Source organism: Gracilinanus agilis, chromosome 2, assembly GCF_016433145.1.
Source record: "Gracilinanus agilis isolate LMUSP501 chromosome 2, AgileGrace, whole genome shotgun sequence".
In the NCBI taxonomy this organism is placed as follows: Eukaryota; Metazoa; Chordata; class Mammalia; order Didelphimorphia; family Didelphidae; genus Gracilinanus; species Gracilinanus agilis.
The window spans coordinates 468585917-468612423 of NC_058131.1; the positions used below are offsets into that span (position 1 = coordinate 468585917).

At 36.3% G+C, this 26507-nt stretch overlaps 1 protein-coding gene across 2 annotated transcripts in view; it reads left to right on the top strand.

Moving 5' to 3' along the window:
- The first annotated feature begins 4636 nt into the window (after positions 1 to 4636).
- Positions 4637 to 26507, top strand: part of RTN1 (reticulon 1) — a 272390-nt gene continuing 250519 nt past the window's right edge. For both annotated transcript variants that reach the window (XM_044662023.1, XM_044662024.1), the window contains exon 1: positions 4637 to 4913. In XM_044662023.1, coding sequence (XP_044517958.1) covers positions 4637 to 4913 — 277 coding nt within the window. The remainder of the gene's footprint in view (positions 4914 to 26507) is intronic.

The following is a 26507-nucleotide window of genomic DNA, read 5'->3' on the forward strand; positions in this document are numbered from 1 at the left end:
AAGGCTAGAAAGATAGGAAGAGACCAGGTTCTAAATGGCTTTGCAAGCCAGAGAATTCTGTTATTCTTTCATATTTATTGTTTTTTGGACTCTTGTACAAAGTGGATAAAATAATTGTTTTTTGTAATTGGATATAAGATATTTTGAGAGATTTTCATTGCACATGGTTTGAAATATGGTAGGATCCCATATTTGTGGGGAAATGTTCTAAGATCTTCCATGGATGGCTGATCCTGAAGATATAAATGAAAACCTGCTGACCCCTATATACAGGTATAATGTGATTTTCTTATACATACATACATACATACTGTTATATTAAAAGGAGGTGCTACTATCTATTAGATGTATATGAAGATGGAGTACAGAGAGAGGATAGGATGGCACTTCTTTATAACAGTTGCCCAGGCAGGATCCCTTAGGTCAATGTATGTTATTTCCTTCAGGACCCACCTGGGGTTAATTGATATTAATTATTGGGCTCTTCAGCTGAGGTAACATTGGTAATCTGACTGCGTGACTCCCTTCCCAAATAAGCTTTGGAAACCAATTCAGGAAGGTACTTTAAACTTTGAATATATTTGACACAGAAGGATAATGGTGTGGGATAGAGGTAATGGGAGACCCTACTTTAAATTGATACTAATGAATCTCTAACTGCAGGCAAATGAAGGAATCAAGATGATAGCTTCTCTCTGGTACAGCCTGGCCAAGGCTAAACCAGAGCAGGCAAACTGCTGTGAAATCTTCAGCTTCTTCTTCAGTAGATCTTAAGCCTAATCAGTTGAGATATCCACCCTTTATTCCACCCCCTTCTTCTTCTTCTGCCTACTTCCTGGATCCCTCCTGGGCCCTGGGAAGCCTAGATGACTAAGATGATGGACTTCCTAATATCTAGGGGCAGTAGAAACAGAGATGGTGGTCTAATACAGGTTGATGAAGGTACAGGAAACACAGGAGGAGCTTGTGAGGTTGAGTTTGCAAGTCTCTATTTCCCCAAAGACTAGGATCCACACTGATCTCCAGCCTCAGGGACAGGTAAAGACCCCAGAACCTCTGTCAGGGTTCTCAACTGCTCTCTCCTGAGTCCGCATGCCTCTCTGGGGACATTCCATCCAACTGATTCACCTGTCAATCAACAGTGAACTTTGAGCTCCCGGAGATTCAATATAACAATACATACATACATACATACATACATACATACATACATACATACAATAAAGTTTGAAAAATTAAGCACACAGTAAGACATTGCCAACATTAAGTACAGTAATAATAAAATATGTTGTACATTATTATATGGTACTGTACTGTAGTACCCCCTTATCCACAGGGAATAGTTCCAAGACCCCCAGGGGATGCCTGAAACCAAAGATATTTCTCTCTTTAACACCTTTGTGAACTTTATAGGGCTATATTTTTCTCCCTACTTTGGCTCTTTGGCTCAGTGCTTCCATGACTTCTGACTCACCAAACCTTCCAAGTGAAAACAAAAGAACTGATAGTTGCATGGGTCAGACCACTGCTTTGGGAGGACCTTAGAGGTAGAGAAGACCTTTGTCCCACTTGGCCCATCATGACTGGGTAACTGAAACCATGGAAACCAAAACTGAGGATAAGGGAGGCAGTGTAGGGAACCACTATGTTCAGTATGATGCCATCACTTTCGAATGTTCTTAAATTATTGTAGATAAATGTTGTTTATTCAGTCATGGGCTTCTGTGTGTAATGGATTCTATGTATATTCCAATATCTGACACCATTGGGGATATCCTTTCCCTCTTGCCTTTTCTCTTAACACCATTACCCCAGCCCAACTGAGATGTCCCAGAAATCATCCAGGCTTTAGGAAGACCTGCCACCACCACCACAGAGGTGCCCAAAGTCTTGCTTCCCCTTTTGTCTTCTCCTCCATTCTGGGCTACTCAGAATCCATCTGAATTCTTTCACATGAGGTTCTTCAGTTTTTTTTCTTTCAGATTTTAGTAGCTTCTCAACTGAATCTATTTCATTTACTCTTGGATTAGGAATAAAGATAAATTTCATGATTGCCTGACACTGGTTGGCAAATTGTTGTCTTGTTCTTGTCTTTTTAAATAGGTTACAGCTTGAAATGATCCCAGGATCTCTGTCCTGCTATTATTCTCTTACATAAGCAGATAAAATAATGTTTATCATTGCTGAACAAAGTATTAAGGTGTAATTACAAAATTTTTAGGCTCACTGTTCTATACATTACCTGTAGTACATAGGACACCAGTGTTGGCATGCATCTTATTCTGTTCTCACATGATGTTGTTCACCTCTGTTGGTCTCCAATGTGAAAGCTTTTTGTTTCTCATGGCTTATAATAAGCAGTTGATATAGTCATATATTATTAAATGTTCTGAAGTTTTTCTGGTTAAGTGTTATGTCTGGGTGATTGTGGACAAGTTTGGTCTATTATAGCAGTGACTACTACTCTATAATCACAAATAAGTTCACAGGGCAGCCATTTTTTCTTTGTTTGCACTTTGTTGGCTGAGTTCACTCAGATATCTCCTATGGAGGGCTTTTCCATCCCACTCTTAGGTCATAGTTATTTTGTAAGCTTCCTTTGAGGAAAAATCATTGTTTCCCCCCAATCTACTAGTGTGTATCTGTTACCAGCCACTATTACTTAATGAAAATATTTCAATAGGTCTTTGATTTGTTTATCACATGCTCCGATTATAAGAATGCCTATCAAATCTTCCTTTTTAAAGGAAGGGTGCATCTTTCTATAGCTGTCTTAGCATGATCTGCCTTAGCATTTGTTTCAATAATATTGCATAGGCATTTGGTATGATAGTTTCAAAATCAATTATGGTCCATGTTAAAGTTCAAAAAGTATATTTTAAAACTGGCTTTGTGTTGGTATTAGTTGCTTTAAGTGTTCTTCCCATTCATCTTTGATTTCATGATGCTAGTAAGTCTCTTAATTTATTCTTCTATACCAGGGGTCGGCAACCTTTTTGGCCATGAGAGCCATAAACGCCACATTTTTTAAAATGTAATTTTGTGAGAGCTATACAGTGCTCACAGTGCGTGCTCCTGTAACAGCGCCTGAAAAAAAAATGACTTTATGGCTCCTGCAGAAAGAGCCATATCTGGCCCTCAAAAGAGCCAGATATGGCTTGAGAGCCATACATTTCGGACCCCTGTTCTACACCCTTGATTTTGGTATCTTTATGCTTAATATGTCTTGCCTGGAAGAGATCAAGTTATTTGTACATACTGTCTTTTTCAGTTGGTTCAGTTTGATCTTTGGATTCAAGTTCAAAGCATGTAGGCAGCTTTCTATATTTCCTTATTATATGGAAGAATTTTATACTCATAGAGTTTTCATGATACTTTAATATCATATTTAGAAAACATTTCATAAGATGAGTACTTTAATTATAGCAGAGAAGGGTGGAGCCATATAGTTTGATATCATCTATCTAATTAATGATCGGTTCAAGTTGCTTTCTAATTTGGAAGTCATGCTTAGTTTTACTTAGGAGAGGTGATCATAGATTGAATCTAGGCAAGACTAAGAGTTTTAAACTATTACCGTGGAAAAAAAGCGCTATGCTTTATATCAACTGTTCCTAATTTTTTGTGTTGTGAGCATATCTTAAATAGTTTTTTTTAAGTTATCATCAAATTCTCTCTTGCTATCTTCTATCCCCAAGTCTATACTATATATACAGTACATAAATGAACTCAAAGTACAGAATTGTTAAATAACAATAACAATAAAGATAATGAGAATAATTCTCCCTTAGAGAATATAAGGGCTTTTAAGAAAAGGACTATGGGGCTATTATTTTGTTGTTGTTGTTTTGGTATCCTTAGTACTTAGTACAAAATCCAGAAAGAGTTAATACTTGTTGAAGGGATTAGGGTAAAAGTAGGGAACCAACATTCTTCAACCTACTTAACTACTTCACTTGATCAGACCTGAACTGTAAACAATGGAGTATGTCCATAAAGTAATCCTGGGATATGCTGGTTCTTCTATCTGCAATCTAAAAGCGAATATACCAGTTTTCTACTGTCTTTAAGGTTCCACCTTAGCAACTAATACAGGCCGGCCTCAGGGTCTCTATGTCTCTTATTTGTGTTCTTGGTCCCAAGACATCATTCATGGTTCAGTAGCCTAAAGTACTTCAGGGATAATGTGGGGCTGGGGATTTTTTTTCTTCTTCTTCATAGTCACATTACATCCTTTCCCCAAATGAGAAAAAAAAAGATTTAAGTAGATCACTCAGACTCTCCCTAATCTTGCCTGCTAGAGCCCCAGGCTGACGTGAGCTTTGGAGCATTTTAAGGAAGCAAAAGCCATTTTCACCTGCGTAATAATAGGTTCTGTAGTAGCGAGTCAGCAACCGCGGCAGGAGGAGGAGCAGTAGCGGCAACAGCAGCAGGACGAGGAGGAAAAAGAGAAGGGGGAGGAGAGGGAGAAGGAGGAGCAGCGTGGCAGCAGCAGCAGCGGCTGTGTGATACTGCAGCCTCCCAAAGTCCCTTATACAAGCAGCATCAGAGAATAACCCAGCCCGCCACTACCTCTAGCCAGAGTAGCCTCCTCTACCTATAAGAGAGAAGTGAGAGACTTGAGTCCAGCAAAACCATGTCTGTGCCGCCGGATCAAAAAGACGAGCTGCTGCTTCTGGCTGGCTCTGGGTCACAGTGGTTCGGGGATGGGAGGGAGGAGGAGGAGAAGGAGGAGGAGGAGGAAACAGTGACGATGAAAGGGTTTCACCGGCCACCGTCGCTGCCTCAACAGCAATACCCGGCAGGAGAGACTTGCTGGAGCGGGGGAGAAGGGGAGCAGCAGGAACTGAGCTCAAGCAAAGATCGCCAAGAGGAGAAACACCCTCCCGTTGCCATGGAGACTGCATCCACAGGTAAAGGCGAGGTGCTTAGATGCTCTACAAATCTGCGTAGATTCTTATTGCTACCTCTCCAACCCCACTATCCTACCTCTGCTTTCTTCCACCTCAAACTCCTTTTCCTCCACTTCTTTTATTGCGACGAGAATTTGGAGATATTAGTAGACTAATAAGAAATGATTGTATAAATGTAAATAAACGTAACAAATAAAAACAAAATATTTTAATCTTCTTTTGGGAAAAAATAATATATATATATGTATAATTGGCCTCCTAGGCTCATTGCTCAGAAACAGCTTTAGCTTGCGCCGCCGGCTCAAGTTTCTTCTCTTTCCCTAGGGGTAGGGGGCTTCTCGTTTAGCTTGTAGAGATAATTTTTTAGGGCGTGTTTCCACATAGCGTGGGCGCTAGCAACAGGGGCTAGAACAACAAAGCGGAGCGGACGGAGGCCCTCAGCTCCTTTACAGTTGTTGTTGGGGTTGATTCAGAAGAGGGATGCAGTCATTACTCTTCTTCACCAGCTGCTGTTTCTCCTTTTTTCTTCCTTCTTAAGACTCCTCTAATTCTCAGCGCGTTTTATTTTTAACCCGATCTATTAGAAAGGGAGGGTTTCCAATGGTCTTGGGAGCTAGAAGTCCCCGCCCTGAACTTATTTTCTTTCCCTGTGAGGCACTGTGCCTTCATTCTGCCGAGATGTTATTAAAACTTCGAATGCACAAGTGGAGTGCGCACCTTGGTAAGGGATTTGTGGTGTTTGAGTAAGCAATAAGTAGAGCTTGGTTCTGGAGCAGCCAGGACCAGACCCAGCATATTTGGCTCGCTCCCTTGAGACAGGTTCCTCTTTGTTATGATACTTAGGTATCAGACAACTGCCCAAAGCATTGATCTTGCTCAGTCGGACCTGTGAATCAGGTGCTGCCACTTGGCTGGAAAACAGGCGTTGTAGGGAGCAGCAGGGTATGAGCCAGAGCTGCGTTTCTAGAGGCTGGGGTAGGTGGTGCTGTGAGTTGTGTGCTCAATATGGATGTTATACTGATGCAGACCATTACGAATTCAGTAGTATCGTGAGAGAAAGGGATGGGGTGGGACGAGAGTTGCACAGTTTTTGGAAATGTAGCTTTTTAATACAAGGGAACCTGATAGTGGTGGGAGGGTTGAATTGGGAAATGATGATGGTGTACTGTTTATTGGTTGGTCTCTGGAGCAGGTGGTGAAACATGAACTGTCCACTGGGGAGGGGAGTAGGGAGAAAATAAGGAAAGGAGAGGAAGGAAGCCAGGAGCAAGGAGAGGGCTCTGTTACACCTGCCAAGTCCGCCTCCTTGTCCCACTTTTCTAAACAAGAAGTAAATTAGTTAGTTAAGGTGAGGACCTGTTTAATATGATGTTCTAATTCTCAAAGGATGGAGTTTCTTAGCCATCTTTTACATAAAAGTTATGCATAGATAGAAACCAGGGAAGCTAGATATGGTTGGAGAGTGGGAAACAATATGTGTTTTATTCTTGGAATAAGGACAAAAAAGTAGAATGATACAACTCAATAAAACAAAGGCCACAAAACCAAAATACATCATTACTTCTGACTTGGACTCATCAGAGGCCATCTAGTCCTACTTCTTAATTTTACAGTTGAGGAAGCTGGGACCTAGGAATTGATTTATCCAAGGTCATACAACAAAAAGCTTATGAGTCAAATTTGAATTCAGATCTCCTGGACCAAGGCATTTTCTAAGATATCAGATAGCCTCCAGTGACTTTTTGGAATGGAAGAGGCTTAATTTTAAATAACCACTGTCCACCAGACTCCTTTCCTTATATGCCTCTGAAAAACACTACACTTCTATAATTGATAAAGAAAGTAGGAAAACATAATAATTGGACACAGAATAGCATGAGCAGGGATTACAATTTGTCACGCAAGGGAAGATAACTTTTGTCATTGGTGAATATTGGTTTTAAATGGAACAGGGCTCAAAATCCTTAATTAGCATAATTATTAGATCATTTTAAAGGAAAATTGCTCCCACCTTATTTTGACCAAGTGTTCTAAGGATGAAATGTCCAGGGGAAAGGAAATTTGTAACTATATACCTATAACATTCTAATATCTCATACCCACCCCCAACTGAGTATATTGGGATATCAAAAGTAACTAAGGAAATTTTATTTTTTTTAATTTTTATTTTGAATATTTTCCCCTAGTTACATATTTCATGTTCTTTCCCTCCCCCCAAACCCTCCTAACCCCGCTTAGCCAATGCACAATTCCACTGGGTTTTTCATGTATCATTGATCAAGACCTAATTCCATATTATTGGTAGTTGGACTAGAGTTACTGTTTAATGTCTACGTCCCCAATAATATCCCCATCAGCCCATGTGTTCAAGCAATTGTTTTTCTACTAAGAAAATTTTAAAGGGAGCATAGTTGTCATATATTCTGCATCTATTTTGGATTATTATTGTCTGTTGTAGGTATTTCCCTTATGAGAGCTGAATATTTTACTTAAATTCTTATATTTCTTGTGAAATACAAATGATGCTCATAGACCACTACAACATACCCAGATTTAAGTAATGATGCAGTTTATAATCAAGACTATCAAATTTCCAAACAAAATGTGGACTATATTCAATGTTACTATTGCTGCACTGCTGTTGCACCCAAATTCAGCTGGGTATATCCCCCTCCCTCTCTACGCAAAAGCAAGGAGAAGAAAATGTTGTTCACCTCATTTGTTAGGAATGGTGCCCTTTGGGACTCAATTCAAATTAAAAATCGACTTAGGCTTTGGAGAAACAGAACTGTAAACAGATTGCCATCTCCCCCCTCCATAAGGATTAACTTGTGAGGCAGATTTTAGAGCTTAAGAATTCTGTTTTCTGAAGAAGAGGCCATGCCACCTGGACAAAAATTCTGTTATTTATTTTTATACATTGATGGTAATTAAAGTTCCCTAAGAAACATTTCCAAAAATATTGTTCAGACTGATGTCAGTTATCTGCTAGAATGAATGTATGTTTTAACATCATTAAAGTAACTACACACAAAAGTCTTGCATTTTGTTTTTAGATATTTTAGTTTGAATCTATCCTTTTGACTAAATTGAAATATTCACAATTAAATGTAAAAATTTTCACATTATTAATCGATCAATCAACAAATATCAGTTAAGTGCCAGCCAAGCATTTTGCTAGGTAAGACAAAAACTTTACAGACTAATCTATCAAGGGACTTATATTCTAGTGAGGGAGATAATATTTACATATATAAAGAACAATAAAATATATACAGAATAAAAACAAAATACAAGGTTGTTAAATGCAAGGAAGTTAGAGAAGGGAGATACTAGCACTGAGGAGGGGATGGTGGGGAAGTCAAGAAAGACTTTGAGTAGAAATAGTATATGTAGACTAAGTTGTAAAGGAAATTAAAGAATCTCTAAGTTAGAGATGGGGTGGCAATGCATTCAGGTATAAGGAGGATCATCCCATGCAGCATACTCAGAATTGCCCTTCCTGGTTATGTCCATTACATGAGGTCTGCTTCCAGCTATGTGGTGTCCCAGTGCTAAGGGGAATTGATAATTTTTATGATGCGGCAAACTCTATATGTTGTCTTGGTCCTCCCCAACCCCGTTACAGTATCAGTGTTACACTTAAGAGTGTCAATTAAAAGAAGAGTTGGATGGCTTTTACTCTTTTTTTGAGGCAAATGGCTAGTAGGTGGACTTCCAGGTCTGGAGTGAGGAAGACCCGTATTTCTGAGTTCAAATCTGGCCCCAGACACTTACTTGCTGTGTGACCCTGGGCAAATCACTTAACCCTGTTTGTCTCACTTCTTCATTGGTAAAATGAGCTGGAGAAAGAAATGGCAAAATCACCCCAGTATCTTTGCCAACCTCAAATGAGGTTATGAAGAGTAGGATACAACTGAATTAATGCACTCTGTTTCTAGAATCCCCATGAGGGATCTGGGCTGTGTTCTTTCTCCTCATCTCATCACTGCTCCCTCATGGAACACAGACTCAGCTAGATAAGCTTGTGCCAGAACCCCTGACAGCCTTTGCTGCTTTGTGTTTCTTTTCCTGAGTAGATGATTGAGCATTAATGCCTTAAGGTGAATGTGTCTAGGCTCACAAGTTCAAGAGATTCAGAAATCCTGGGCCTAATGAAGAGATCTAGCTGGTAGTAGGAGAAGCTCTTGCATTAGAGAAGGCAGCCATTGACAAATGGGCCAAACTTTGCCATTTTATCAGCAGATACACTGAGATTTGTTTGGACAGTGTAGTCTAAATGAAATGTCAAATGTCTAATCTACAGTGCCGCAAACTGCTTTTTGTTCTGATGAGATCTGTGTCAACATTCTAACATGTTAACAGTAGTCATAAGTTAAGTTGCTGAATTCTGTTTTAGGTTGTTTTGTTTTTTAAAGTATGCTTGTGAGTGTTCTATGACTATCATTCCATTTTTTGTGTAGAAAGTAAATGTTTATTCCATGCCTGATTCTTATTGTTCACTGAGGACCTTTTTGGGAAAACCCTACACAATGATAAAGTAAAACTCAAGTAATTTGTCCTCCAGTGCTGATGTGGAAGTTTGACAAGTCAAAGAGTGAGAGAGAAAGGACCTGTAAAGGCTAACATCTCAAGGATTGACCTTAATCCTTTCAATGTCTAGAGTAGATAGATCTGTTAGGGAGAGGGAGTTGGTATAGTACCCTAATTGCTGTGAACCTAGTGCCATTTCTTTTTTTCTTAAGTTTTAAAAAATTTATATATTTTTTCCAGATTACATGTAGATATAATTTAAATAATTGTTTTCTAACATTTTGTGATCCATGTTCTCTTCCTCTCTTCCCTCCTCCCCTCCTCCCCAAGATGGTAGATAATATCATATAGATTGTACATGTTATCATACAATACATGTTTCCATGTTTGTCATGTCATGAAAGAAGATACATGTTGCTTATTCTAGAGAATAATGCACAAGGGGAAATAAAGTGAAGTATGATATTCTTTCATTTCATTCAGACTCCATCGGTTCTCTCTATGGAAATATATGGCCTTTTCCCCTCATGAGTCTCTTGGAATCTAGTGGTTGTTCTTTATATTAGATAGGCTAGTTGGGTAACCTGTGCAGGGGCACTGAAACAGGAGAGAAAATGTTGCATGTGAGGGACAGAGACAAGACTATATAGAAGAGCTAGGGAAGGGGAGTAATATATAATGATATTAGAAAGATAGGTTGGAGCCAGGTTGTGAAGGGCTTTAAAAACAATCTGTTCATATTTTATCCAGAAGAAAATTGGGAACCAGAGTAAGAGAGTGACCTGGTAAAATCTGTGCTTAAAGGAAATCACTTTGACAGCTGTATTGGAAAATAGATTGGAAAAGAGAGATGCTTGAAATACAGAGACCAATTAGGAGGCCATTGCAAAATTCCAGCTGAGAGGGTGAGGGAGTTCTATACTAGGGTCATGGCTACAGAGAGGAACATAGACAAGAGATTCTGAGGAGGGAGAAACAGAACTAAGTGGTAAAAATAAAGCCTAAGTTTGTTTTCTCTGAAATTTCTTAATCAGTGTGTAAAAAAAGTCTGTTGCTAAAGGAATATATAGTAAACTATTATGCAAACTCTGGTACATTAAATTTGTTAACTACAAAACAAAGATATATTCCACAACAATTTTATTTTCTTATAATCATTATAATAATTTACTTTATGCTTAAAAACTCTTCATAGGGGATATAAAGTAACAGGGATGCAAAAGATAACATTGTGGCTATATCTAGATAGGTAAAGAGAAAAGTTGATTATTTATGTCAGGAATTTGGTACTTGTTATTAAAGCAAACCTATGATTTCATCAAAGCAGATCAGTACTTTCTCTGCAATTTATAATCTTCTTAGAGAGTTGCTTGAGATCATAAAAGGTAAAGTGATACTGGGTCTTACTGTCTCCTACTTTTAGTGAACTTTTCAAAAGTTTAAGTCTAATCTTCCTAACTAGATTATAAAAGGTCAGAATGCCTTGTGCACAGTATAAATTGTTGCAATCATTTAAAAATACTCATATTTTCCATTTCCAAAGAGTTGTTTTTGAATAGTAATTAGCAACTCTACAACTCTTGACAAGTGCTATTTGTTCTCCAGTTGGAGACCTTGGGTAAAGTCATCAAAGCATGTCATTCTCTTTTGGACAGTTGTGTTAGGTTTTGTTCTTTATATTTTTTCAAGCCACAGTCTTTTAAGAATCATGGAGAATTAGATAAGTGCCAAAAAAAAAAAAAAAAAAAAAAAAAAAAGAAATGGGCAAATGTTATGCCAGGTTTCAAAAAGGAAAAAAAAGAGTAGATTTCTGAAACTGCAAAATGGTAAGTTTGATGTTGATAATTGGCAAAATTCTAGACTTTTATTTAACAGATGGGCAGTGGGCACTTAGAAAAGAATGAGATAATCATTACTAGCAATCATATCTTCACTAGGAAAGATTCATGTCAAAATTTTCTCTTTCTTTTTCCCTTCCTTCCTTCTCCTTCCTCCCTCCCTCCCTCTTTTCCTTCCTCCCTTCTCTACCTCCCTCCCTGCCTCCCTTCCTTCTTTCCTCTTTTTAAAAAAAATTGGATCTCTAAGATAACCAGTCAAAATAATTCCATTTACATAATGTTTCTTGACTCTAGAAGGGCATTAGACAAATTTTTCTTCATGTCTTTTTATGATGAAAATAGAGAAGTGTCTGGATGATAACACTCCTATGTAGATTTGTGCTAATTGAACAACTATAGCCAAAGTTTTGATTAATGATTTGATGATAACTCAAATTGCTTGTTACAGTTGTAACTTTATGCTATTCAATAATTTTATTAGAGACTTCCTTAAGCCAGAAGCTTACTTTCATGTTCTCTAATGGGAATGTTATTTATCTTCTCTCCAGAGTATACCTAAAGTGCTCACATAGACTCTCAGGATTGAGTTTATTGTTTTATAATCATAATTCTGAAAATAATAATAATGATATTAAAAATAATGGACATTCATATAGTGTTTAAAGTTTCCAAATCAATTTTCACATGTTACCTTACAACAACTCTATGAAGCAAATGTTATTATTATCTTCATTTTATAGATGAGGAAACTGAGGAAAGAAGGCAAGTAACTTCCCCAAGATCATAGATTTAATATCTGAGGCAGGATTTGAACCCAAGTCTTTTTAATTACAAATCCAAAATATCAATTTATGCCACCTTGTAGTCTTACATGGTCTTTCTTTTCAATCATGAAATTCTATTATATGATGAGTTTATGGTACTCCATCCATATTATTTCAATTCTTACATAACCAACTTACATTTTTATTGTTACTAGAATTTATCCACTATTGTTCTAGTTCCTCTCCTCTTCCATGCATCATGGTAAGCATAATCCAGGAGACAAAAGTGTTCATACAAATATCTTTCATGTTTCCATCTTTTAGTTCACTCTCTGGAGGTAACATTTACAATTTATTCTTCAAGAATTAAATCTTTAGCTGGTGTATGATGTTCTCTTGGTCTACTTGTTTTACTGTTTATTATCCCATGTAGTTCTTTCCAAGTTTTATTAAAATTAGCCTGCTCATTGTTTCTTATGACACAATAGTATTCCATCGCAATCATATACCACAGTTTGCTCAACCATTCTCCAGTTGATGGGCATCTCCTCTATTTCCAGTTTTTTGCCATTACAAAGAGAGCTACTATAAATATTTTGGAACATGTAGGTTCTTTTCCTTTTCCTCTGACTTCCTTGGGAAATAGACCCAGCATTGGTATTTCTGGTTAGATAAATAACTACCTATTCACCAACCTGCAAATGAACAAATATAAATAGGTAGATGAGACAGGTTTCCCCATACCTCATAAATCAGGATAGCTCGATTTGACATGTAGATTACCACAACCCCCTTCCCAAATTTCAAAGCAGACTCATCTTTATCTATCATATCTATCATATATATCATATAATATGCCAAGAAGGACACTGACAACATAGAAGATTTGGAGAGGGAGGCAACTTGAACAATGAGACATCTGAGGGATGATTTGAAGAAACTGGAGACGTTTGTCTAAAGGACAAAAGAATAAGAGCAGCATGATAAATATCTTTAAATATTTCAAATGCTCTGATGCAAGTATTCCATAGAATTTAAGCTATTCTCGGACCAGGGATTGTTTCATTTTTGTCTTTGAATCTCCAAAACCTAGCACAGTGACTTGTATGTATTTGTTGTTAATCATTCCTTTCAGTTATATCTGACTCTTTTTGATCCCATTTAGGGTTTTCTCATCAAAGATATTGGAGTGGTTTGCCATTTCCTTCTCTGTCTCATTTTACAGATGAGGAAACTGAGGCTAAGGGTTTAAGTCATTTTCCCATGTCACAAAAAGTAACAGGCCAGATTTGAACTTTAGTTTTCTGACTCAAGACTGCTGTTCTATCCACTGTGCCTCCTTGATACCTACTTATACATAGTATATGCTTGATAAACTGTGACTTATACATGTTAGATATTTACTATATATATTCTTATTGAACTGAAATTGAATTATATGGATTCTAAGATGGAAGGTAAGGGTTTTTAAAAAAGGAAATTGAATTATTTGAAAGAAGGCATAAATATCAATTCTGAAAAACAGAAAATATAACTCAAATCCCTCTTTTTGGTAGAGAGGTAGGTATTTCTGGGTATCACTGATGCCAGATGTTGTCAGAGTTGATTGCTTTGCTATCCAGTGTTGTTAATTTTTTTTGTTTGCTTGTTTAATACAAGGATTCAGTAGTGGTTTTGTATAGCGAACTAACTCTGATTTCAAAAAACAAATAACACAAGGCACCAGTTAAAGAGAGAGGAAAAAGAGAGTATAGCCCTATTTTACTCTAAGTGGGAGAAAGTTATTGGGTGGCATATTTTGAATTTTGGTGTTGAAAAACTTTCTAATAGCTGTCCAACAATGTAACACACTGCTTCCTGAAGTCAGAAGATTATATAGCCTACAAATGTTCAAGCAAAGGCTGAATGGCCATCTCAGAGATGTTGTAGAAAGAATCCTTGCACTGAGTAGGATGTTAAAGTAGAAGACTTTAAAGATTCTTGCTAACTTTAAAATTGTATTTATTTAAAAAATTAATTCATCCTCTACCATCAAAATGAGACCAATATACACTAAATGACTCATTTTGTGATGATAACAATTTAAGATTTAGAATTCTAAGAGATCTTAGAGTTTATCTTGACCAATCTTTCTAATTGTAGAAATGAAGAGACTGAGATACAGAAATGTTAAGCAAGTTGACCAAGTTTACACAGATAGTAAGTAAAAGACTAAGGAGGTAGGAGTCAAAATAATTCTTTTTACTTTCCTATGTTAATTTGCAACTGAGTCTAGGAAATCTAAGTGTCAGCACTATACTAATTTGAAATCATCTATTCTGACTCCAAATCCAGTCCTCTATTCAGCACACTATGCTTAAAGTCTTTTACTATTTTAACCAAGGGCACACAGAAAGACAGATGTTTCTAATATTGGTGATCTTTCTATTTGGAGGACCTAATAATTCAAATTTTAGATGGCAGCATCATTTAGATATGTATGTCAAAGAAGAAAAGTAAAAAGCAAATGAAATCAGGAAAAGTACTCATAAAACTACACAACTAATTTTCAAATGTGAAGATTTTCTTAATATATTCATCTGAAATTGAAGTCAGCTACTTATTTGTAAATTATCATTGACATTCTAATAATCTACTTACCAATTTTAATCATCATGATTCTGTTCAGCTTTAATCAGGTAACTCAAACATGGCAGGAACTGGACGCATACCATATATAATTTCCTAAGTTTTTCTGTCTGTTTTTCTATCTTTCTCTTTACATCTTTTTATCCTTGTCTATCTTTTCCATCTCCATCTTGATCTTCCTCCCTATCTCCAATTTCCCAATTTTTTATCCTTCTCATCTCTCCCGTTTTCTCTTCTATGGTAGCTGAAGAATGGTCTCCCAAAATAAGCAGATGCAGTGACATATCCTAGAATGCCCTAGTAGCTTATTAACTCTTAAATGTTTCAAAGAAAACATCTTTTCCTATTAATCTTCTATTCACCTTTCTCCCTCACTCTAGTATATCTCACCATAAAATTATATTTAATGGATTGGCTCATGAACTTTTTTAATATGAACCTTTTATTTTAATAGTTTTGATCATTGATAACAAATTATGCTTAAATTATTCTAAGTTGTAGTTCTCTGAGAGTAGAGAATGTATCTCATATTTTTCTTGTATTCTCCACAGTGTCTAGCACAGTACTGGTGAGTTGAATTGAAGATTCTTGGATGTGTTACATTTTTTTTTTTGTAAAGAAGAATGATGTGTATTAGAATGACAGGTAAGCTTTGGTAGTAATGGAGTAGGAGTCAAAATAAATATATTATTTCTACCTACTCTGTTAATCAAACCAACCTGGGAAATCTAAGCATCTCCATTGTACAAGTCATTGTGTTTATAATAGAAATGGGAGGACAAATGAAAGAGAGCTAATGAAATTCAATTCTACAAATATTAATTAGTTTACTATATTGTTAGGTACAGTTCTACACCCTGGGGAGAGACACAAAGATAAAAAAACCCCCAACAATCTTGCTTTCAAGGAGTTTACAATCTTTGTAGGGGGATCATTGTCTATGGTGAAGATAAATGTTTAAGATCATTTGAACATAATTGGCAAATTCCCAGAGAATTTCTACTTTGTGGCTTAGCTGCCCTAAAAGACATTTGGCCCACCTCTATATTTTATCCAAGAAAGTATAATGTAAGCTTCTTGAAGGAAGGACTATTTTTCATCTTTGTATATAGAATTTAGGACAGAACCTTACCCATAGGATCTGGAGATTGGACTTATAATTTTATTGATATAGGGCACTGTAGGTGAGCCTTTTAGAGACCAAGTGCCTTGTCCTGCCCCCTTCCCCCTTTCCCTTCATAGGGGAGGGAGAAAGCTCTCCTATTTGGCTGCTGGGCAGAGGGGTGGGTAAAATGAGTCAGAGAGTTTAGAGAGGGGGAGGGGAGTAGCCCAAGTGCTCTGCTCCCCTCCAGCTCTGCTGCCTATGAGCTGCCCACTTTACCCACTGTTTGCTCCCATTGGGCTACTGGGCAGAGGGGTGGGTGATATGAAAAAATATTGTCAGGTGTGGTGGGGAGGAGAAGGGAGCAGCTCCTCCAGAGTCCATCTGCCTTTCTAGTAACTAACTGTGGTGGGGGTGGGGAGGGCAGCTTTTGTGCCCACCAAGAGTGCTCTCATGCATGCCATAGGTTCACCATTATTTAGTATAGGGAATGCTGAGGACAGAAATTCCCTCAGTCTATGCAAGTTAGCATCTTATCTGAAACTGATAATTTTAAAGATTTGGGTGGAGCAGTGAGAGATTAAGTGATTAATTCAGGGTTACTTGAATTTAGGTGGTCTTGGTTTTGAGGTAAATTCTCTATCCATTATAAGAATCTAGCACTCATTTAATAAATGCCTGCTTGTATGATTTTATTTATGAAAAAATGATTTTTTATTTTTATTGGCATTTAAAAATATTCTTGTGTTTATGGTAACATGCTATCTTCTGAACCTTATTCTTCTTGACTGGTCTGCTGCATTTGATACTATTACTCATCTCCCTATTTCAAGTAGGTGACAAAGTGGCCTCCTCTTTGGAAGACTCCACTTCCTGGGTTCAAATTTGGCCTCAGAGACTTTATTAGCTATGGAACCCTGGGCAAGTTATTTAACACTGTTTGCCTCAGCTTCCTTATTTGTAAAATGAGTTAGAGAAAGAAATGGCAAACCATACCAGTATCTTTGTCAAGAAAACCCCGAATGAGGTCACAAAGAGTTGGACACAAATGGAAATGACTAAATGATAACTACAAAGTGCTACTGTTGAGAGTAGAGGAAGATTGAGCAGGAGAAGGGAAGGTTTAAAAGGGAACTCTTTTCCATTCTATTATGCTCTAGAAAGCAATATGCTTTTGTGGTAAACAATAATGGCTCACATTTATGCATAGGATGATAGATTTAGATTTGGAAGAGAGAAAATATAGTTTATCTTCCTCATTTATTGTTAAGGAAGCCTAAGTCCAGAGAGGTAAACTTAGGGCCTCTGGCTTCAATTTCAGTGCTCCTTTAATTCCTCAGGCTGCCTCTACTATGTAATATTTTAAAATTTGGGAAGAAATTCTCTAAATTAAGCAGTAGAAATATGAAGAAATTGGTGTTTAGAGGTGAAGTGACTGGTACAAATGACTTCAAGTCCAAATCTTTCTGTTTAAAGTACATTAATTCTCTTTTTATCACACTCTATTAACACTCATAGCCACAGATTTTTTTAAATGTTACCTATTCTTCTCTCTCTCTGAAAATAAGGATAGTAAGGTCTTGGAAGCTATTATCAATGGGAAAATAAATGTCATGGAGGAAGAAGCTGATTTTCCCATAAGGTAGAAAGCCACAGAAGGAAGGGGCTACCTTCCTTCTTCTTCCTTCTCTCTTGAGATCAGCCAGCAGGAGAAAGTAATAGGAGAATTAAATCTTCCCTCTAAAGATTTGGTTGACAGACCATGTAAGCTTGTATGAAAGTAAGCTTTATGAAGGCAGGGACTATTTTTGATTCATGTATCCATTGGGCTTAGCACAATGCCTGATTTGTAGGAAATGCACGAGCCTGTCATTTTTAGTTTAATTTTTTTTCATCTGTCAAAGACAAATAATAAGAATCATTTTCCACAAAAGTAAAAGAATATTTTGAAAAACTGAGAGACAGTGTGATAAAGTGAAAAAAGCCTGTGCTCTGGAGTCAGACAACCTAGGTGTCAATTTCAGAGAGGATGCCAGTCTGCATTGGTAGGAGTGGTTTCCTCACCTAGCAATTTCCTATATCAACTAATTAACAGGTCCATTCCCTAGACCTAGAGATTGTCCAAGCAACTAAAGTGGAGTGATACCATATACATTTCTTGTATGTAACAATAATAAGAGCTATTATTTTTAATCTTGATAATATTAGTGATTGGTAATAAACATAAACCATTATTAACAATGGTTGTTACTATAAATATTTATAATTAATGGATTACATTGTTAGGAGCTATAGGGGTCAGCATAACATATGAAATCATCTGACAAAAGTGAGATCAGATTTTTTTCTTGTCTTGGTGATAGGAAGATGAGATTAAAAAAATCCTTAAAGTCTATTCATTTAAAATTTTTTTTATTAGTTTTACATAATTTGAACTTCACAATACCCTCTTCATAGAACCTTCCCTTGTAACCAAGTAAGTGGACAGCTAAATAAAATGGACATATTCATGTCTGGTGACATACACTGTATTTCTCATCCACAGTCTACCACTTCTCTATTAAGAAGAGGAAATACTTTCATTCCTTTGGAATTAAGATTGGTCACTACATCAAGCTGAATTCTGATGTCGTTTCTATTTTCATTTTTGTTGTTGTGGCCATTGTGCATATCATTCTTTTAGGTCTACTTTCTTCAATTTGCATCCGTTAATATTCCCCAATTTTTAAATATAAAGTCCCCGATTTTTCTGAAACCCTCATAAGAATCTCTTATTATGATGCAATAATGTTCCATTATGTTTAGATAACAAGATTTGTTCCTCCAGTCCTTGAAGGACATTTAACAATGAGGTCTCTGGAATGCAAAAGAAATGTCATGGAGAAAGGAAGTTCATACTGTTTTAAGTTATAATCATTTCTTAATCCTTTTCTGCCAGAAGGCCAGATGTATTGGAATTTATGTGTTACTCTGTGAAGTTGATCTGTGAAGATCCTTACTAGTAGTGCTTTGCTAGCCTTTCAAATATATTGCCTACATTCGTTTTTTTCTTCTCACCTAGGTATATGGAAGGCTTTTGTTTCAAATAATCCCTCCCTAGTATCTTCTGAATATACCCCCCTTCCCCAAATAAACCATCTGTTCTAAATTTGAAATTCTACAATGTGAAAGTCTGTATCACTTATTTCAATACTTCTCAAATGCTATCTTGTGTTAGTTATCAGTTTATAAGCATATTTCTTGGCTTCTTAACTTATATAAGATGTTCTTGAGAGAAGAGAACCAAGTCTTATATATCTTTGAATCCTAGTATTTGAAAAACTGTGCTATGTGCACAGTCTTGTACACAGCAGGTACTCAATAAATGCCATCTTATTGGAACAATAGTTGAGGCGAGGGAGTGCTTTTATAAAAATTTTTCTTTCATTATGAACTGGATGAGTTCCTCATTTTCTACCAGCAGGCTTTCTCACAAGTCTCAGACCTATATAGTTTTTCCTTAGCTGACTAATCCCTTGCATAATCAAATTTGGGGGAATAAAGTTCATCTCTGTAGAGTTAGCATTAATTTGAGAAAAAGAACAATAAACAAGATAGAGCTAAGTGCTAAATTGTGCAAATGTAGACTATAAATGTGGTAGGAGTTGTGAGAAGGTGGAGATCAGTCATTGAAAGTTGGAGCAGTAAAAAAATCTGTTGAATAGTGAAGTATTTTCTGACTATGTTTTATTCTCCATGTAGGAGGTGGGAGTTGAGTTAAATTTTGGTAAAGTTTTTAGTGATGACAGACTAACTCTGTGATTTAATAGTGATCTCTGAATCTAGCTCATTCCCCAGGCTCTAGCAAGGACATGCTTAAACTGTCTCAGGAAAATATCTTGTTAACATGTTCCATTTTTAGATAATTCAAGACATGAAAATTCTACAAATTTTCTTATAAATGCATCTGAAAATTTAATAAACGTAATTATCAGAACACTTTTTCTTGTAGTTAAGCAAGAACCACTGTGCTCTACTTCAGATATATTTTATTTGAAGTGGAGGTAGAGACTTTCTACATATAAAGGGATGCAGAATGCCATTCTCCTTACTGTGAGAAGGTTAGATGTCAGACAGTTGCTCTCAGGAGTAAGTAACTTTCTGTTAAGAACGAACATCTTGTAAATAAGTCTCCCTTGGAGAAATATTTCGGCAAACCCTAATTATACAGAAATTAATCAGAGGCAGCTATGTGGCTTAGTGAATAGAGAGCCAGGCCTGGAGATTGGAGGTCCTGGGTTCAAATCTAGCCTTAGATTCTTCCTAGCTATGTGACCCTAAGCAAGTCACTTAATTCAAGTTGCCTAGCCCTTACCATTTTTCTGCTTCTCAGCCAATACTTAGAACTGATTCCAAGTCAAAAGGTAAGGGTTAAAAAAATTAATCAGAATAAAGCCATGAGTTAAGAAGGGTCAAGGATGGTGATTTCACAGTGTTATTCCTTTAGCACTCTCATGGATTACATTGTAGGTTTTAATAATAGGAAAAGGGATGATTGATTGGATTTCATTTTATGTAATTTTTAAAAAAAGGTCACTAATTAGATTTAAAATTTTTGTTAACCTGATTGAAATGGCTTGAAAAAACTTAGGACATTGGGTTATTTGCTCCTTTCCTGAAATGTTTTGCCGAATATTGATTTTAGCAGATGCAATGAAAACAGATTTCGCCATTATGGTCTCAGGGCATGCTTGTTAAATGCATATCAATCTAACTTGTTTTCATGCAGACAAGAGCCTCAAGGAGAGAATTTTTAATAGTGTTATAGCTTAGTAGGAAGGACATTATTTACAATTACAGAAGTTAATGATTCCTGCATTTTTGTTGAGTATCCTCCTCCTTATTTAATGTAAGCACAAGACAACTATGGCAGTGTTCTTAGCAGAAATGCTCTAAGTATTTTACTCATTTTTAGTTATTTGAAATGGGATTTTCCTTTCTTTTATGACTTCTTGCATTTTTTAATATTATATAGAAACATTGTTGATTTTTGAGGGATAATTTTGTATCCTATAACTTTGCTAAAGGCATTAGTTGTTTCAATGTGTATCTTTGCTGATTATCTAGGATTTAAAGAATAAACCATCATGTCATTTGCACCTAAGGGTAGTTTATTTCCTCTTAAACTATATTTACTTCTTTAATTTCTTTCTTTTGTCTTATTGATATTACTAGTATTTCCAGAATGTTATTAAATAATAATGGAGAGAATGAACTTCCTTGCTTCACTGTAGTATTAATTTAGATCAGAGATACTTATTTTAAAAATTATCTTAAGTTATGCTATTTTACTCTAATGGGAGAATAATAAAACGCAGGCATCCCTTTTTGTTATATTTTTAATAACTCTTGAAAAAATTTAAAATGGCATCAAGAATAATCTTTAAACTTTCATAAGATCAAAGGAGCATCTGATTTTCCTCATTCTACATATAAAGAAACATGTATTATAGGTTTTCTATGAGATACCCTACTCTATACATGGAGTAAATGATACGACCAAAGAGAAATACAATCTCATTAGTTCATTCATTCACCCAGCAAATAAGTATTGAATACTTTCTCTATGTATAGCAAATATTTATTGAAAATCACCTCTATCTATAACATTGTGCTAGCTACTATGAGTAATACAAAGATGTCATGGTAGTTTCTGTCCAAGGAGTTTAAAATCTAGTTATTATTGTGGGGTTTTCCTTCACCAGAGCATCCCATGTCCTTTCATCTCATGGAATTCTTGTCTTTGTCTTTTTATATAGAGAGTACCCCATATGCATTATACTATGCATTATATTAACTCATTTTAATTTAATTTAATAATGACATGAGAATTAATAATATAATGAAAGACAATGATAATACAAAAGTAAGACTAGCAAAACATTCAGACTAATTAATGGGAAGGACAGTGTGAATTAGTGATGTCTTAACTATAAAACTTTAAAAAAATAGTAATACTCTTTATTTCTTTCAAGTATAACTGCAATCAGAATTTATGACTAGATATTACCAAACAGATCCTGCCAGATCTGCTTTAGTGACTAGATAAGCATGATTTATAATTTTTCCTACGTTATCTGAACTGGACATGGTCAGATCAGCTTGGGTTATACACAAGAATGAATGAAGTTCTTTAAAATATTTTTATAGGCAGGATATTCTTCTTCCCCTGTCATATTATTCATTTTTTAGCAATACTTTTCTATGGATAATACAAAAAGAAATCTCATGCTAGTTGTTTTTTTATCATAATTCTGAATTAATCATACAGTTAAAAGATTGTAAAGTTTCAAGCAGTATGATAATGCTATTTTTGAAAAAAGGAGCCACTAAAGTATTTATGTCAAGCATTTCATCATTATTATGTTTGCAGAAGTAGCATAAGACTACAAGAAAGAAGTGTGATTAGTTTCAGTAGTACCCTAGAGAAAAATCTTGTCAGAATTTCTTCAGCTCATTTCAAAATAGGGAAATGTTTTTTGAGAAGGAAATCAGAGGCGGGTATCTTTAAAAGATATCAGGAGTAAAACTATTAGAAGCTATCAAATCCACTTCTTTAGAAATGCGAGCTTCCTAAATATTGCCTCTAAAAAAGCAAGTTAATCTACTCTTCTCCCTAACACAAATCTAGGTGTGAGAGCAATTCCCAGAAATGTAGATTTTTAAATCTATTGACTCTGTCATTCTGTAGATAGCAAAACCTGTCTGTCAGTTGGCTAGTCATAGTTTTCAATTTTTAACTACAGTGTTACCTAGGTCAATATGAAAACCTTCATCAGACCATATCTGGGGTATTATGCTAAGTTTTAGGTGCCATATTTTATGACAGACATTGATAAATTGGATAGATTATCAGGAGGAGGCTAACTAGTATGGTGAAGGGCCTTAAGATTTTGTCATGGAAGGATTATTTGATTTTTTAATTTTTTAGAAAATTTTTCCATGGTTACATGATTTATGTTCTTTCTCTCCCCCCAAAACCCCTCTCCCCCCAGAACCGATGCACATTTCCACTGGGTTTTACATGTGTCATTGATCAAGACCTATTTCCATATTATTGATAGTTTCACTGGGATGGTCATTTAGAGTCTACAATCCCAAATCACATCCCCATCAACCCATGTGTTGAAGCAGTTGTTTTTCTTCTGTGTTTCTACTCCCATCGTTCTTCCTCTGAATGTTGGATAGCATTATTTCTCATAAGTCCCTCAGAAATGTCCTGGATCATTGCATTGCTGCTAGTAGACATCCATTACATTCAATTTTACCACAGTGTATCAGTCTCTGTGTATAATGTTCTCCTGGTTCTGCTTTTTTCACTCTGCATCAATTTCTGGAGGTCATTCCAGTTCACGTGGAATTCCTCCAGTTCATTATTCTTTTCAGCACAATAGTATTCCATCACCAGCAGATACCACATTTTGTTCAGCCATTCCCCAATTGAAGGGCATAGCATTGTTTTCCAGTTTTTTTGCCACTATAAAGAGTGCAGCTCTAAATATTTTTGCACATGTCTATGATCTCTTTGGGGTATAAACCCAGCAGTGGTATGGCTGGATCACAGGGAAGACAGTCTTTTAGAGTCCTTTGGGCATAGTTCAAAATTGCCATCCAGAATGGTTGGATCAATTCACAACTCTACCAGCAATGCATTAATGTTCCAATTTTGCCACATCCCCTCCAACATTTATTACTTTCCTTTGCTGTCATGTTAGTTAATCTGCTAGGTGTGAGGTGGCACTTCAGAATTGTTTTTATTTGCATTTCTCTAATTATAAGAGATTTAGAACACTTTTTCATGTCCTTATTCATAGTTTTGATTTCATCTGAAAATTGCCTATTCATGACCCTTACCCAATGAAAGGATTATTTGAAAGAATTATGTTTAGTCTGGAGAAGAGAAAACTGAGAATTATATAGGCCTTTATATATTTGAAGCATTATCAGTGTGGAAGAAAGCTTAGACATAACATGTTTTGTCCTGTATCCTGTTTGATGTTTTAAGAAACTTCCAACTCAAAATGGAATAAGTTTGCTTTGATGGTAAAGAACTCCCTTTTGCTAAGAGTCTTTTTACCAAGGCTAAACGACTATTTGTTAGGTAGGGGCAAGAGAGGATTCTTGTTCAAGTAGGGATGGAATCTGATGGCTTCTTAGACTTCTGTAGCACATGCTCTGGAGCTATCCTCCCAAATTCCATTTATAGGAGTTTTTTTTTCCCCAAAAAAACTTTACCTTCCATCTTGGAATCAATACTGATCCCAAGGCAGAAGAATGGTAAGTACTAGGCAATGGGGGTTGTGATTTGCCCTGGGTCACAGCTAGGAAGTGTCTGAGGCCAAATTTGAATCCAGGACTTCCCATCTCTAGGTCTGGCTCTCAATCCACTGAGCTACCTAGTTGCTTTCTTCCCCTGACATTTTTAGAGGACTTTGAGGGAAAGGAGAGATGTTTTTCTAATTGCTGTAGTCCTCACCAGTGTGCTTTCCTCCATAATTATCATGCTAATTGAGGTTAGTCAGCAAAAATTAACTTCTGGAAAAGGGGCATTTACTAAGGTGGAATAGTAAGAACAATTTGTACAAAACATCACCTCTTCCAAGAAAAAGCACCAATACTTCTGGAGTCCAGGGAAAAATGAGTTCAAGCGTAGAGAGCATGTTACAAAAGGATAATATCTAGTTCCCAGTTTTTAGAAATCCTTTTGTCCCCTCATGAAGTTCCATTTAGAAGTGTGTCTGGTTTGTTTTTGGTTCTTGTTGCAGATAGAGCCATCAGCTCTTACTGGTCTGGAAATGCTACTCATTTCTCAGTGTGTCTGGCTTGTTTTTGGTTCTTGTTGCAGATAGAGCCATCAGCTCTTACTGGTCTGGAAATGCTACTCAAAATATTTATGAAAAGTGCAAATATTCCAACTTTTTGAAGTTAACAAGGTCATCCTCTAGTCAAAGGTGCTCTCTCTCCCTTCTCCACAACCCTCCCCTGCCACCAGGATTTCCCTTCAGGAACTTGGCTGGACTGTTCTTTATTCTATGCTGTCAGAACTGTCAAAAGTTCAAACCTGGGTTCCAAAATGGTTTGCCTTTTTATAGAAGACTTACAGGGCACATCTGAGTCATATACCAATATGCTTTCAATGAAACTTTACTTTGTTTCATCCAGTGGTTCTCAAAAACTTTTTGATCCTAATCTAATGTCCTTGTTTGATTGATTCAATAGAGGCAACCTTACCTGGTTAAGATACTATCAGTTGAGGTGATTTATTTATTCATTGTTTTAATTGACTCTCGCTTTTATACTTATATATTATACTTGTTAATGGAATTTTGTGAGCATTCCTTTTTATTTAACTAATTACATAGGTGCCCTTGATATTGCCTCTAATTATCCCAAGATCTTATATAATAAAATGGCAGTTGTTTGCCATGAACATGCCATTCAGCTACTGATTTGTGTCATAAGATTGTAGAGTCAAAGACTGAAGGGACCATAGAGATCATTAAGTACAACCCCTTTCTTTTAGAGATCAAGAGAGGGTAAGTTTAAGACTTATTAAAGGTTACATGGATAGCAAGTGGGAAAGTCAGAATTTGAACTTTGGACTTCTTTCCTCAGATCAGTTTCTGAGAATATTTACCCTGGAGAAGAGAAAACTGGTTGATGTTAAGAAAGAGGGATTTAGGGCAGTGATGGGCAAACTACGGCCCATGGGCCAAATTGGGGGGGGGCCTGAAAAGTTCTATCTTGCCGAGTGACATTATTCCTAATCTGATGAATACAATGAGTAGGATACAATACAATGAAACTTCAAAAGAATTGCCTTAGAAACGGACTGACAGATGAGCATTTCCTTTCCTTTGGACCCCTCTTTAAAAAGTTTGCCCATCACTGGTTTCACATGGTCTCAGACACTTAATAGCTGTATGACTCTCAGCAAGTCATTTAACTCTATTGGCCTCAGTTTCCTCACCTGTAAAATGAACAGGAGAAAGGAATGGCAAACCATTACAGTATCTTTGCCAAGAAAACCCCAGATGGAGTCACGAAGAGTCAGACATGAATGAAAAATGATTGAACAACAACAAATTTGAAAGACTGTCATATGGAAGAGAATTAAGACTTTTTAATTTTTTGCCCCAAATGGGAAAAGTAGGAGCAATGTTTAGAAGTGATAGAGAGGAAAGAAATTTAAGTTTTATGATAGGAAAAAGTTCTTAACGTTTAGAGGTTAGGTGGTAAATTGTCACTAGGTAGAGATTATCATACAGGAACTGGGTGACTACTTATCAGACACGTAATGGGAATTTCTTTTGTTGTTGGATTGGATTAGATGGCTGCTGAGATTTCCTCTAATTCTAAAATTCTATGATTTTTATAAAATGCATTACTATTTATACTATTACTATCATGCGTCTCTCATTCTACAGTATAACTGATTTCTTTCCTTGAAACCAGATGTCATTCTGAAGCAGGGAGTTAAAGGAGGGCATTGCTAAGGTAAATCTGAGTGACCATATGGTAAAGAGAGGGAATAATTCAACTCTATAATAGGCTATGTTGTTTGGGATTTTTACTTTCCAACTACAAAGTTATTAAAAAGTTAAAGGATTTATGGGAAAGCCCACATGAGATTTGCATAGAATAAGATATGGTTTGAGGATATGAGATTTTCATTGATACTCAGGCAGAA